We start from the raw sequence: 15,362 nt of genomic DNA, 5'->3' as shown, positions 1-15,362 counted from the left end.
AGCGTCTATACTTGGTGGAGCCCACTTTTGTTACACGAAGAGGCTCCGGGTGTCTGATGTTCTTTCCGAAGAACAACTTAGCCGAACAAGAGGACAGCACCGAGCGTTTGGAAAGATCACCGAACGAACCCAAATACATTTACGTTCGGATATGGCACATAACGTTCGGAAGAGTTCACGGGGGTCCGTCTATCCTTCGGATGACTAATGACACATCATGCCGAAGCTCACGCTCATTTACAGATAAACTGAGATAGCTGGACGACGGGTCAAACGGCGTGTGAACCTTTATCCCCCTTTCTGGACCTCGTGGACCCTATGATCCTTCGGATATTTCGGCCCTCTACAAACAGCAAGCAGCAAACTGTCCCATTCTCCTTTTCCTTTTTGTTAACCACTCATGTTTTTCCTTTCCTGGGACGTTGCTGTTGTAGATTTCTAGTCTTTGGACAAAATCACTGTACCACCACATCACCCTCGGATAGAATCCTCCTCTACCGAAATTCTCTCCACTTATGTAGCAATGCATTTTCTGCCTTAAATCACATAAAAAATTTATATAACATACTAAAAAAACTCACACGATCTCACAACCCAAAACATTTTGGTACAAAGATACATCAATTTCTCGGTACAAAGGATCTTGGGTGCAATACCCTCACATCGCTCGACGCGTATCCAAATGAAAGACTACAACGTCATCAAATTTTGCCACGTGTTGTGTTCTTTTGAGAGTTGCTCCAATTTATGGTAGAGAATTGGCCTTTGACAACGTGACCACATTTGGTACCAAAGAAAGACTATATATTTTTTGAAAGATCAACCACACATATATTGCTTAAAATTGCAATCTTCCTTCTTCCCTCTCCCTGTCTTGAAAATCCTGCAAATTTTTTTCCAACCATAGTTTTTCCTGCATTTGGAACTAGGCCTGTTAATAGACCGGATCCGGATCTGATAAGACCCAATCCGATCCGGATCCGATAAGACTTAAATCCGATAGTGGTAATCCGGATCTGATCCGGAAACTTTTTTTACTTCAATAATTTTAGCAAAAAAAAAAAAAAAAATTTCAAAAAAAAATATTTTCCGAAAAAAATTTAAAAAAAAAAAAAATACAACTTCTTAAACATTTTTTTTTTAAATTACTATTTTTAAAAAAAAATTTAAAAAAATTTAAAAAATAAAGTTCGGATTCGGATTGATAACGGATTTAATCCGATCCGATCGGATCCGAATCCGTATTGAATTACCGGATTCGGATTATCGGATTATCGGATCGACTTTATCGAATCCGGATCGAATTTTTCGGATCGAATCCGGATTAAATCCGGTTCATTGACAGGCCTATGCCCAAGTGAGCATGGCTTTGGTCTTTGGGAAATGGAATATGAGATCAATTGGGCGTCACATGTTAAACAACTTAGATAAATTTGCTTATCCAAAAAAAGTGAACCAATCAATCGTGTAGCTTATCACTAGCTAAAATGTCAGGAGACGTGGATTCTTGTAATTGTTATTTAATGATAATGCCAAAACCATTTTTGTTGATTTCAAAATTATAGTGCAAAAAAGGCTTGTACGATTTGTAATATACAAAACTTTCATGCACTGGAGTTTCGGCACCAATAAAAACGATTTTGGCATTATCACTATCTGATTTTTATTTTTTGGCTAAGTTCGTGGATCCTTATTCATTTAGGGTATCTGGAAATGCCGTACAAGCAAAACACTTGGCACGGACTCAAATTTAACAAAAAGTCCACCAAAATCAAACGGTTGGCAATACATATTGCAGGTTTTCTGCAATGTTTCGTTTTGGATCTCAAAATTCAACTCCTTTCGCTGCATACGGTTCCCAATAATATCTATCTCCTCCATGCATTACTCCAAAAATCTCTCTCAAAATCCAAACCGAACATACGTTGTCCACAAAGGAGGAGAAAAAAGTGCCCTGCAATGCTGAATAAATAAGTTGAGCAAACTGTGAGAGCTTGGTACATAAAGCCATCCACAGTGGTATAATCAAAAGAAAATTATTTTTAAAGTTAACAATATTGGGGTAAAAAATGGCTCACAATGGTATAATCAAACTTAACAATATTCTTAGAAATAATCAAATTTTGGGCTTTGGATAACCAAAACTAGCAACCTTTTTCAATAATCAAAATTTGTGAATCTCACACCACATAAGTTAACTGGTTCTAAAATTTATATACATGCGTGTTTCAAATGGTATTTTCTTCTCTCTTTTTTTGCCTGCTCTATATCTCATTTTCTTCAACCACAAACTCTTTTTTTTTTCTTTCCCTCCAAAAGTAAAACTCATATCTTTCGATCATTTACAATTCAACTCATTGTCGCCGGATTAAGGTATTTCACTTTTTTTCTGTTTTTATTTTACTCTTTTTCGTTCCTCTCCCTATGGTTGCGTACATGAAAAATCTTGCATTCTTTTACAAATTCAAGAACACATCTGTTTTTTTTATTTTAGTACATGATTTTTTTTCCAAATTCATAATATGAGGGAAGGAAGTCATCAATTTTTTCTCCAAAATTAAGGGAGAAAATCGATATATTTTTGCCAATAAAAAAACGTAATGGAGGAAAGTGATCAATGGTGGAAAACATTTGTCGCCGCATTAAGGTATTTCACTTTTTTTTTCAGTTTTTATTTTATTCTTTTTTCGTTCATCTCCCTGTGGTTGAGTACATGAAGAACCTTACATTTTTTACAAATTCAAGAACACATCTGTTTTTTTTTTTTTTTAGAGTACATGAAAATGAGAAAATCAATATATTTTTGCCAAAAAAAAAAATGTAATGAAGGGAAATGATCAATGGTGAAAAACATAAGGGGAGAGAGAGTGAAATTGTAGTGTATCCCTTATTTTAGTTATAGATTAGAAGTGACCATTGTGGACCTCAACATTGTTAAGCTTAACAATATCTTAAATGGATAATCAAAAGCTGATGTGTCAACTTTTGGTTATTCATTTTTTATTATGCCACCGTGGATGGCCTAAGGAGTACATAAGGTCTTCTGGCCATTTAGCCATTCCTTAATATTCCCTCCGTCTTAACTTATTTGTCCATTTTTTTAATGTTTGTATTAGTTTTCAATTGTTTATATCTTTTAATATGAATTTTTAAAAATATGCAATATGAATTTTGTTCGATAGTTCGTGATTAATCTTATTATCCAAAACTTTCAAAATTGTGAAAAATATTATAAATTGAAAGCTATAATCAATTAAAAATAGACAAACAAAATGGGATGGAAGAAGTAGATCATTGGTCAAGTGGTTATATATAAGTAGCGACAAGTCTAAATATGAGCTGATCTGCGGTTAACCATGCTCTTAAATGGGTTGACAGTTTTTGGGCATGTCCAAATTAGTGTAAACTAGACTTCATATCTTTGGGCACTTATTAAAAAAATCGGTACTTTTTGGATTGACATATTTCGTAGAGCAAAAAATAAGTATTTAAAAAATAATAATCTTAGTAGAACACGTCATAAGACACTTATTTGCGGCTGCCTAACATGACTTGTTCAGTGAATCTGCAAAGAATAGTATATACCAGTAAAATTAATACTGGAGTACATCTAACGTAAGATATGTGTCATATGTTCATGTGCTTTTGTACTCACTCTATTTGAGAAATGAATGTTCATATGTGATTAGAGGTGCCAATTCGTTTTCTTTTCAAACTTTTTTTTTTCAAAAAAAAGGTAATTTCAACCTCAAATATAATGAAAATGAAAAATAATTTTTTAATTTTTTTTTGCACCGTTTAAAAATCTCAATGAGATCTATCAAATAAGATTCATATTGGTAAAAAAATTATTTGCGTAAACACATAATTTTTGAGCTTGAAATTACCTTCATTTTTTAAAAGTTTATTTTTTAAGAAACTGGAATACCCTCTCCGTAATCTGGAGGTGTTTGGAAATATGCATTTTATGATGTGGGAATTGCTCAGGAAAACTTTGATAGAAAAATGGAAATATGCGTTTTAAAATTTTAATTGTGTAATTTACGAACAGTTGAACTAACCTTTGGTATCAAAATGGAGTGCTTCGAAAGAGAGGGACTTCATAAGATCTGTAAGAGCATCTTCGGCCTTGACCCATTTTAAGACTCAAATTTAAAAATAGGGCAAAAATCACAAAAATTTCTCTCCAATTTTTTACCCAAACCCTTTCCCATTTTGGGTTTTACCCATTTTTTTGCCCATACCTGAGACAATTTTACCTTAACTCATTTCTCCAACGGCTAGTTAGAGAGAGAGAGAAAGAAGGAGATGTGTAAAATTTGGGTTCGATAGTTGGAGATGTGTCTATCCAAAATAAATTTTTACCCAAAATTTGACTCAAATTTGAGAAAAAATATGAATGAAAGCTGGAGATGCTCTAAAATGAACAAATATCCGAGTAATAAAAGAAATGTAACCTGAATTTCTTTAGAAGAGGATTCTATATGATGGCGAATTATACTAGTACTAGTACTATTGACGAATAATAAAGTCAGAAAATGGGAACACATCATTGGGCATTTTACGTCGGAAAATTGAGCAGAGAGAGATGATTTGCGTTTGAGACTACAGAGCGAGAATTGTACTGCTCCAGATGGACAATATCTCTCTCTCTCTCTCCCTCTCCCTCTCTGCGCTTATAGCCGGTGTCAAGGGTCTCCGATAAACAGCAGTCCGGACCACTCTTGCCTTTGATCTTGAAAAACCCTAATATGTGCCCAAAACTCTAACCCTTCCTTATCTTCACGCTGTTTCCATGTAAATGCAGCAGAGGAAGAACATAAACAATAGGAAGACGTATCCATGCGAACGTCTCGCTTTCTTACTCTTGCCCGCCACCACTCCTCCGCCCTCACCTCCCTATCTCCGCCCGCCACGTCCCTCCTTCGCTCCTCTCTTCTCCCTGAATTTTGCAGAACATCTGCCACCGACGATCGCCCTAGTTTTCAATTCCATTCCAACACTCTACTACGCCATGGAGGACGAGGAGGAGGGTTCTTCACTTCTCCATTTCCATATCGAGGTCTTGTCTCACGATATTGCTCCTCGCGACAAGCCATTTCATTGGCTTCATTTACATTCGATTCCTGTAACCGAAGTACGCTCTTCCTCTATATAAACAGGTTTGTATCTCTGTGTTTATGTGGACATCTGTGTTTGATATTGTTCTTTGTTTTTGCAGGTTTTTTCACCAGAGCTAAAGAAATAAAGAAGATAGAAGTTCAACATGATCACAGGTGAATTGTGTTTCCCCTTACCGCTCGACCTAATTTGCACTTGTTTTGGACATTGAATCTTGTGAAGCAAACAATAACTTTTATAGGTTGACAAGCAATGAATCTATGTGAAATGATCCCCTTGTCCATACACTTGCAACTCACAAATTTGTGACACAAAATTGTTTACAGTTTCCTTGGTAATGAATAACTTGTTTCTTAGTTCTTGGACTTAGAGAACTCACATGACACTTAATAGCCGGAGCAGGGAGAGTATACCGAGATTTTGATCATAATGGAAGTCTTTAACCAATGGTTGGAGATGAATGACTTGCATGCAGCAAAATTGTAGAATCAAGAATTGGCTTTCCAGGCACCTTCTATTTGATGGTTTGAGAAACTTGATTATCATGTCATGGTTCAAGCACGAAATTGTGCTTTATATTCAGATTAGTTGTCCGAGGATTTCAACCTTGGCGGAGATGTGGCATATTGGCATGTTCCCCTCATCAGATCCATTACATGGAGCATTGTGTGGATGTTCTCAATTGGCAAGCTAAGGGCTTCACTGCTCTTGTTGGGTGTTCTTCCTTAAATTTTGAGCTAGCAAATCTGTGTGCTCTTTCTGAAAATTGATTATTTCCAGGTGTCTTAGTTGATTGGAAACTCAGGGTTTGGAGTTAGTAGCTCAGGTTTAAGCATGTATTTTGGACGATGCTTGACTTCCTGTTAGGGGTACAGTTGATTTGGGGATTATTTGAGTTCAGAAGAAATCATCTTCCCCTATCTCGTAGGTCCTCTTCAACTCAGGATATGCTAGTAGCTGTCAAAGTTAATGTGCACACTTGTTATGTTCTTTGAAAACAACTGTTGTGCATTATCTCTTTGACTACATCTGGGTGCCATAACCATGTTGTTTTCATCTAGAGTGGCATAACCATGTTCACCAACAGGTGGAAATCGTCATTTTCAATCTCACTCCACCGTGCATGGTCTCTTTCTTAAGCAATTTATGGCTGAACGAATGAGTAGTACTTACCCACGGATGAACTTATAACTGTGAAAACATTCTGTTCCCCAATTTATTAGTCAAAATTGTAGCGATCAAACAGATGTTGACAACGGTGGCTATCGAACATAGACTAATAGAAGTGTGAATTTGAAATTCCCTGTTGGCGGGTTAGGTAAGTTTGATTGCAAATAGCTTGTCCAAAAGAGAGAGGAAAATGGTATAAAACCTTTCTTTTTAGGTTTGGTTTTGACATCCGTTGTTGAAATTGGCAGCTTTTTTGAGGAGTTGACCTTAAGTTCATGATCTATAGTTGAGGATGTGTCTGATTGTTCTGTTGCTAATTTTGCGAAATGTTGAGTTCTGGTAGTTAAGGATGTTAGGCTTCATTTGAAGCAAATTATAGTTAGGGGAAAGGACAAAGAGAAAGGGTAAGGATTTTCCTGTAGAAAATTAGCTTTTGTATTCATGTCTGTGTTTGCATTGATAAATATCCTCTTCTCATATCTATGCCATGTCTTCTATATGATCAATGCTGCTAAATCTACTGTCCATTAAGTATAGTATTATACTCTAAATTCAGGTTTTCCTGTTTTTGAAGCAGGGCATGTTGTCTTAGCAGGATTATTTTAAAGAATTCGAAAACTATCCCATGAAAAAGTTGCATAATTTAGTGAAAATTTGAGCACCTTTTTTCCAACATCTAAACAATTTATTTTCCCTGCTTTGTCCGACAACATTTTTTTGCTAGCCAGCGAGCGGTAACAACAGCATTATGGTGCAACTTCCTTGTCTTCTCTCTCAAGTTTGGGGTCTGGTTTGGCACTTCAAGCCATGTCATGCTGGCTGAAGTGGTTCATTCTGTTGCAGATTTTGCAAATCAGGTACACAGTCCTTTTGATCTTATTTCTCATCTCCTGCTGGCATAAACGTGCTTATGTTAGCATCATCATATGTAGGAACAGTGAATGCTGAGAATCTAATTCATGTTTACATTGTAGGCACTTCTTGCGTACGGTTTAAGTAGTTCAAGACGTGCTCCAGATGCCCTCCACCCGTGAGTGTTTCACAATCAACTGACTTTTGTCCAATGTTTTATATGCACAAACTGAACAATTCAGTATTTGATGACCGATTCCATCTGTAGTAGCTTATGCATGGTATCCAATTGGTTTTAGATGTCAAAAAAATGCATCTTCATGTGCGCTCTCAGCACCCCTCAAAATCTTCAGGAACTCTTTGACGACTTTTGGTGCCGAATTACCATTTTTAAATTTGCATTTGTTCCTTCAGTTTTATTTCTGGAACTTGATCTGGACCTGTCATTACTTATTTTGTTTCAGTACAACAATTGGGTTCAGCTCAATAAATCAATCAAACTGGAGTTTGTGATTTGGAGTAGAAATTATAGAAGTATAAACATTTGGATGTGGCGATGTGCTGAATCCTAATCTTATATGTTCGCAGTTATGGTTATTCCAAAGAAAGATTTGTTTGGTCCTTAATATCGGCTGTTGGTATCTTTTGTCTTGGTTCGGGTGCGACAATTGTTCATGGCATTCAGAACTTGTGGACATCGCAGGTAATCAACCAATTGAAATTCCTTTTTCCTTTTCTTTTTATCAGCATGAGAATAAATTTATTTTGAACAAAAATAACAAAAGATACAAGAAATGGGGACAAGAAGTCCACCAAGGGAGATAAACCAATTGAAATTGCTAGTGCCTGTTTTTTCCTTACATGAAACTGAGTTTTCGCGGTCTGTGGTTCTGTTTTTTCAGCCCCCTGGAAATATTCAATATGCAGCTTTGGTCATTGGTGGCTCATTCCTTATTGAAGGTACTAGTCATGGAATTATAGTTTTACACTTCTGGAGTTTCTAAATATTCCTTTACTTTTGGCTTTTCTGCTCATTTTCTCTCATGAGTAACTCTAGCCTTTCTTTAGGTGCTTCTCTTGTTGTGGCCATACATGCTGTCAGGAAAGGTGCAGCTGCAGAGGGTATGACAGTGAGAGACTATGTTTGGCGTGGTCATGATCCCACAGCTGTTGCAGTCATGACGGAGGTCATAGTTTTTATACCTTCCGATCCTGGAAAGTTAATAATAATGTATCTCATGTAACTTAATCGGGGGGGGGGAACTGCTTGGGAAAAGAGAGATAGAAGATACTTATCGGAGTGCAATCAATAATGTGATGCTAGAGAAGGTGCATGTGAGCTAAAAGAACTACATTGATCACGTGTAGCATTTGCACAAACAAAAGCTAAAAGAACCATACTGCTGCGATGTAGCTTATGTATTGTATGCAAATAAGGAGCTGGGATCTAATTTATTAACATTGGCTGTGGTTGTAACTGCAACCTGGAAACAATAAAATTGAACAAGTTATACATGGAAAGGTAGTGCATGCTGCAATTCACCCCCCAAGTAAATTACATGGGAATTATGCGTCCATACCTTCACACGACCCATGGGTTATGGCTTCTAAATCATGGCACTCCTGCTTCTGTCTTGGTTTTAGCCTCTCTTAAAATGCTCTAAAACATGCAGGATGGTGCAGCAGTAACTGGTCTTCTCATTGCTGGTGCATCATTGGTTGCTGTTAATACCACAGGAAATGCAATCTATGATCCTATTGGTTCAATAATTGTGGGCAACCTTCTTGGAATGGTAATTTACATGCTTATACTTCCTTGCCTTTAGTTCTTCTTATTCGTGTACTCTAAGTCACTAAAATATTTCAAAGTTATGTCTGTCAGTTTTTGGCAGTTGACCGAGAATTTGACTCCAAAAGTACCCTCCGTACGTCAAACATTATGTTTGTCTTTTGGCCATGTAGCTTTTCCTCCATATACATATTGGTTGAGTATGTTTGCTTTGAGTGGTGCTTATTGGGGGATACAATTAATACTGAAAGGAAAAATTTAGAGAACAAGCTATAGAGCCAATATTCAATACGGGACTAATCTTTAGCGGCTAAGAAACTACATATAAATAAACTTGGTGTCTTTGATATGAAGATGCTCTGATGGATCTGTGACAAGGCCAAAGCAATAGAATCCGTTGTAACTTCACATGTGAAATAGTACAAATAGAACCAATTGATTTGTTTTTTTTGTTTTTTTGTTTTTTGATAAGTAAATAATTATATATATAAAGGGATTGCCACCCAAATACAAAAAGAGGCCACAAGACAAAAAGGCCCTATACACTCCCCAAAGAGTGGAAAAGCTCAAACCAGTTTAAAAATTGGTCAAGAGATGGATTACAATCTCTCTTGTCCCAACTATACAAACTATTCACCAAACAAGTTTTTAATCTAAACATGGGCTTTTCTACCCCCTCAAAACACCTAAAATTCCTTTCTCGCCAAATAAACCACATCACGCAAAGAGGAATCATTGTCCAGACTCGCTTCCTTCTCTTTCCCACTCTAGCACCTCTCCAAGCAATTAATAGTTCCATCACATTCCTAGGCATGGTCCACTGCATACCAAACCAAGAAAGCACCAAAGTCCATAACTCCCACGCCACTGGGCAATGAATAAGAAGGTGATCGACCGTCTCCGCATCCCTTTTACACATACAACACCAATTCACAATGATTTGCTGTCTTCAGATCAAATTATCCAAAGTAAGGATCGTGCCTTTAGCAGCACACCATACAAAAAAACTCACCTCTAACGGTGTCGCCGTTTTCCAAATTGCTTGCCACGGAAAGGAAGAAGTAACCCTCCTACAAAGAGCTTGATAGTAAGATTTCACCTGGAAAGATCCGGATTTAGACAAGCTCCAACGCATCTCGTCTTCCCCTTCACCTATTCTACGAATATCATACACTCTTGAAAGCAAAGTAATCAAAGCATTCTCCTCCTAATCGCACACATCCCTACGCAAACGAATATCCCAAACTGGGCCCCATACTGAAAATGGAGATAATCAAAGACTCTTGCATCTCTATCACGAGCCAAAAGATATGTACTCGGAAAAGCCTCTTGTAATCTGACATCCCGACACCACAAATGCTCCCAAATTTTCACCCTACTCCCATCGCCAACCACCATATGAATATTTTTTTCAAATGCATCCCAACCATTCATGATACCCCTCCATAGCGCAACCACGTAAGGCAATCTCACATTGAGGGCCGACCAATCTCCCCACCCGCTACCGTATTTAGCTACTACAACCGTTCTCCACCATCTCTCCGTTTCACACTCAAATCTCCAAAGCCATTTGCCCAGCAAAACTTGATTGAACTTTAGACGCCTCACACCCAAACTCCCTTCTCTAATAGGAGCACAAATAGAACCAATTGATGATAATCTGAAAGACCAAAAGAGAGAGTTAATTTTGGTTTTTTCCCCTAAACTATCCACATTTTGTATAGTTTGTCCCTAAACTATGGAAATAACAATTTTGTCCCCTCCACTTTCTTATTGCAATCTATTTCGGCCAATTTCTAGGTAAAATTATGTTAACTATTGGACAAAATAGATTGCAATCAGAAAGTTGAGGGGACAAAATTGTTGTTTACATAGTTTAGGGACAAAGTAGACAAAATGTGGATAGTTTAGGGGATAAAAGCCAAATAAACTCCCAAAAGAAAAGAAAAGAGATTAGGCTTCTTTGATCATGTGTAATGAAGATGTCCTACTGTTGTAACAACGAGGATGAGTATTTTACGGCAAATAAGGATGTTAGAGCTTGTCCCACATTGGTTAGTAGTAACCTCGGCTTTTCCCCTTTGTTTGTGTCATAGTTGCACTTTGTTTCGTTGTGATCCGTGTGTTCCAAATTCTTTGTCGGCCTCTCCACTCATCGCCAATTGGTTTTTGAGTTAGATGCTTTGACATAGTATTAGAGCTAGGTTTTCGGAGGTTTTTGGACAAGACTCTCTTTGTTGATTCTCCTGTTGTTTGTGCCTTAGGTGCACCTAGTTATGATCCTGTTGTTTAACTCTCCATGTACGGGTTAGGTGTCACATGTGCGAGGGAGTGTTAGAGCTTGTCCCATATTGGTTAGTTGTAACCTCGGCTTTTCCCCTTTGTTTGTGCCATAGTTGCACTTTGTTTCATTGTGATCTATGTGTTTCGGATCCTTTCTCGGCTTCTCCACTCATTATCAATTGGTTTTGAGTTGGATGCTTTAACAAAGGAAATGCTGGGGGGAGGGGAAAACCTAAATCAACAAGAGATGTGGTGGTTAAACATGTTATGACTTCATCTAAATTGAGTCATTTGACTGAGCAAATAGCCCTTATCGCAATTGATTGAATCCTTACATCCAGAATATTAAGGCTATTTGAAATTCAGTGGATAATCTTGATGGGTATTTCTGTGTTCATAAAACTAGTACATTGACGAATTATTTGGACTTGGGCATCATTAGGTCAAGAATGAGTTTAGGAGGAAGTTAGATCATGCAAATTTGATCATTAATGTTGAGACTTGAGCCAGTAATCATTTACAAGATTCAGTAGATTCTTCAGTATGTTTAATTAGAATGTTATAATGATTGTTTATATTAAAAATGAGGCACTTTGCATGGTTTTCCTATTTAGGGCAACAAATTGTAGGATTGTGCCCTAACCGTAAAGCTGGTGGTCTCAAGCTTGAGTTTGGCCAAAATGATTTTTTGGTATTATTTTACTTTTAGTTACCTTTTCTTAATAGCTTTTCGTCATAATTTTTTCAATCACATCGGTTGTCTCGGTGAGAGGAATTAGAAAGTATAAAAATATAGACCAAAGTTGAAAAAAATTGATATAAGATGATGATAAGACTGTCTTCCAAATTTTTTATTTTCCAACAATCCAAAAAATCTGTCCTGAATCTTGTAAAAATTAGGAGAAAACAACCAAAAAGTCTTGGTCAAAAAGACCCAAAAATTTAGGCCAAAGGGGGTCTAAATGCATTTGGGGGCATATGGCACTCCATCTAGCAGCTACATGATTTGGAGTATCCAGGAAAGTTGTTTGAGATAGTTTGGAAAGGTACAATAAAGGGAGTTGGAGAGTTATGCAACAACAAGCTAAATGACATTGTCGAAGCTGAAGATGCCCAAAGGGCAACAGAAACTCCACACGATGTGTGTTGATGATGCAGTAGCACATAACATGTGAGGATGTAGCTCAGTGTGAAGAAACGGAGAATCTGAATCCTTGTAGCAACCACGAGTTGTTTGGATGAAGGCCTGTTGAGCTGAGTTTTAGGTGTAGGTCTGCCCATCTGCAGCATGGAGGTTGAGGAAAAAGTAAAAGTGGGACTCTGACTTGTATTTATCAGGCTAAAATTCAGTAGGAATTGAAGGAATTACGATTCTGTTGAATTGAATTATTTATATTGTACAAACAGGGCCATGGAACAACTGTAAATCGGTAAATGTGAATGACAACAACTTCTTTTTCCCTAGTTGGGATGATATACATATAATTAATGTTGTCTTGGAATATTTGAAGGAATGAGGGGGAAGAAAGGAGAGCACGGCTTTATTTGTGATTATAATCATTTGCCATAGGAGGGAGAGATATTGAATAAAATATACGCATTCAATTTTGTGCACGCACGTATATGTGGCTTCTAATCCTTTTTAGCTGACTATAATTCATTTTTAACAAACTTTGTGGCTTGTCTTATAGAGATTTCGATGCAGGTTGCTATATTTCTCATCCAAAGGAATCGCCATGCTTTGATTGGTAGAGCAATTGATGATCACGACATGGAAAGGGTTCTTCATTTTCTGAGAAATGACCCAGTAAGATTGCCGTTAGTACTCAATAAGACGTGTTACGGTGATGTCCGAGTTAAACAAATGGAATTTCTGCTACAGGTAGTAGATGCTATATATGATTGCAAAAGTGAAGTGATCGGGCCTGGATTTTTTAGGTTCAAGGCTGAAATAGGTGAGCCTTTTTGTCATATCCTTTTCTTTCTGCATTTTCATAAAATTAGGTTATGAAAGATATGAAGTGGATGCAAGTGCCAGTGAATTTTTATGACCTTTTAAATGCCCCAACATTGTCATTGCCATGAGCATTTTGACCATTGGATTCTGTTGAGAATATAGATAATAAAGTTGCCCCACTCTCTAACAGCTTAAGCTTTTAGATGAGTTGGTGGTTAACAATCTAATATTGGTATCAGAGCAGGCAATAGATAAAAGATCCTAGGTTCGAATCTCACCGCCTACCTAATGATTAAAATTTACACGTGTTCACCCACTTTTGGAGGAGAGTCTGACTACACGTGAGGGGGCGTGTGGAGAATATAAATAATAAAGTTGCCCCTCTCTCTAACAACTTAAGTTTTTAGGTGAGTTGGTGGTTAACAATCTAATAATAGATTCCATAGGTTCAAGATTTCTCCGTTCTAAATGATTTAATTTCTTTATCACCTCTTGGTGTATTATGGTATTCCTGCATCCCTTGTTGCAAAAGTGCCATTCATATCTCCCAGTAGTTCTTGATGACTTGTGTGTCATGTTTTACCTGTAACTGGATAAGTTATAAAAATGGATGCATTGACTGGATTCACTTTTTTGAGTTAACTCGTAGCCTACCACAACGGCAACTCTTGTGGGCATTGGAATAGGAATTAGAAAACCTGTCCCAATCCGAATTAGAAAACTTGTCATCCAGTTAGATTTCGATACCCCTGTTCACTTATTGGTTAAACTGGAGAAAAAAAGAGTAATTGGTTCAACATTTGTGTGGCAGATTTCAACGGTGAGGCGCTGGTGCAGAATTATTTGAAAAGAACAGGACGTGATGAGTGGGCCAGACAGGTTAGTATTTCGTATTTACTTCTTATGGTTAGATATTTTGCTTGCTGCTTGTAAGCACGCAGTTACATCATTAATTACACATGCTAGGAACTACTCAAGTAACCTTCACTACATTAATATGCTTTGGCAAACTACTCTTAGGCTACGTTGTACATATGAGTAGTTGAAATCAGGGTGGCTGTAGTGAGAGAGAATTGTATTTATTTGCCTCATGTTTCACCGAGAGAGATTCCACTCAATAACCATTCTGCTGTTGAGAGAGATTCCACCACTCAATAACAGTGTTCTAAACAAGGAATTAATCGGCGATTAGTTGTTGGTGCCCCCTATCCGATTAGGTCTGATTAATGATTAATCGCCGATTACTAATTAATATGCACCGATTAATCTGATTTATCACTTGAAGGTGGCTGACCGCCCAACTATTAGCCTAGCAACTTTTAGAACATTGCTCAATAAACATTCTGCTGTAGCATGCTTAATTATAAAAATCCCAAGAGGAATTGATGATATTGTCATGTTATATGTGTACAGTTTCGAGAGACAGCAAAGGAGAAGGATAATACTGGCTTGCTCAAGGTCATGTCATGCTATGGTATGCATTGTCATGGATGATTTGATTTCTGGCTGAATTGGGTGTGTTACATGATTAGAACTAATCTTGCTTTCATTCTCATGGCAGGTGAAGAAGTGGTTACAGCTCTGGGGAGTGAAGTTGATAGGCTAGAAAAGGAAATCCAGGAAATTGTCCCTGGAATTCGGCATGTTGATATTGAGGCCCACAATCCCATTGGCCCATCCCCATGATTCCCATTCCTTGCATTTAAGTAGTATTTTTACATGATTTTGGTATTGTAATTTACGCTCAACAAGAAAATCACCTGCAATGATTCTCTAAGCACAAAATGATGGCAGTCAACAAATGTATCCACGAATGTTAATAGTGAAGACCGAAACATATTGAAGACGTCAACCTGCCTAAGCCATGGCAGCACAAAAGTTTTTGAGGGTTGAAAGCTAAAAGGTTTTATAAAAGTCCTCTGCTTAACATGAACAGCCATGGATAATGCCAGGGTTAGATTGGTCTGTGAAGAACTATTCCTCCCTCGCTACATTTCTTGCTTGTGTTGACTGACTATGTTGTACTGGTCACAAACCACTTGCAGCACACCAAACAAATATCAAGTGGATGAGAAACTGAAACTTGCAAGTAATAACCTAATTCAAGGCAGCAACTAAAGAAATGCAGTATGGATTTTTGTTTAACCTTTAGACATAAAGTTCAGTCATCAAGCGAAAGACAAGGACTTG

At 37.4% G+C, this 15,362-nt stretch overlaps 1 protein-coding gene across 2 annotated transcripts; it reads left to right on the top strand.

The window, feature by feature from the left end:
• The first annotated feature begins 4,474 nt into the window (after positions 1-4,474).
• LOC131309741 (metal tolerance protein C4) lies at positions 4,475-15,050 on the top strand. 2 transcript variants are annotated; one of them, XM_058336341.1, is made up of 13 exons: positions 4,475-5,137; positions 5,222-5,276; positions 7,016-7,148; positions 7,266-7,321; positions 7,732-7,846; positions 8,046-8,103; positions 8,212-8,330; positions 8,817-8,936; positions 12,921-13,022; positions 13,098-13,170; positions 13,984-14,051; positions 14,586-14,646; positions 14,734-15,050. In XM_058336341.1, exons 1-13 carry the CDS (start codon positions 4,843-4,845, stop codon positions 14,856-14,858), a joined length of 1,380 nt encoding a protein of 459 aa, XP_058192324.1. In that variant the 5' UTR covers positions 4,475-4,842; the 3' UTR covers positions 14,859-15,050. The 2 variants fall into 2 exon arrangements, with proteins under 2 accessions (XP_058192324.1, XP_058192325.1); XM_058336342.1 differs by having other exon boundaries at positions 4,507-5,137; positions 13,984-14,055; positions 14,593-14,646.
• The last annotated feature ends 312 nt before the right edge of the window (positions 15,051-15,362 follow it).

The sequence above is a fragment of the Rhododendron vialii genome, chromosome 12a (genome assembly GCF_030253575.1).
Source record: "Rhododendron vialii isolate Sample 1 chromosome 12a, ASM3025357v1".
Taxonomy (NCBI): Eukaryota; Viridiplantae; Streptophyta; class Magnoliopsida; order Ericales; family Ericaceae; genus Rhododendron; species Rhododendron vialii.
Note: the sequence above shows the minus strand (reverse complement) of the source record. Positions and strands in the feature narration are given on the sequence as shown.

Coding starts and splice junctions, on each gene's coding strand:
- LOC131309741 (XM_058336341.1), top strand. CDS start 4,843: ATGCGAACGTCTCGCTTTCTTACTCTTGCCCGCCACCACTCCTCCGCC. Junction 7,149..7,265: donor TTGCAGATTTTGCAAATCAG/GTACACAGTCCT, acceptor TTTACATTGTAG/GCACTTCTTGCGTACGGTTT. Junction 13,171..13,983: donor TAGGTTCAAGGCTGAAATAG/GTGAGCCTTTTT, acceptor TTTGTGTGGCAG/ATTTCAACGGTGAGGCGCTG.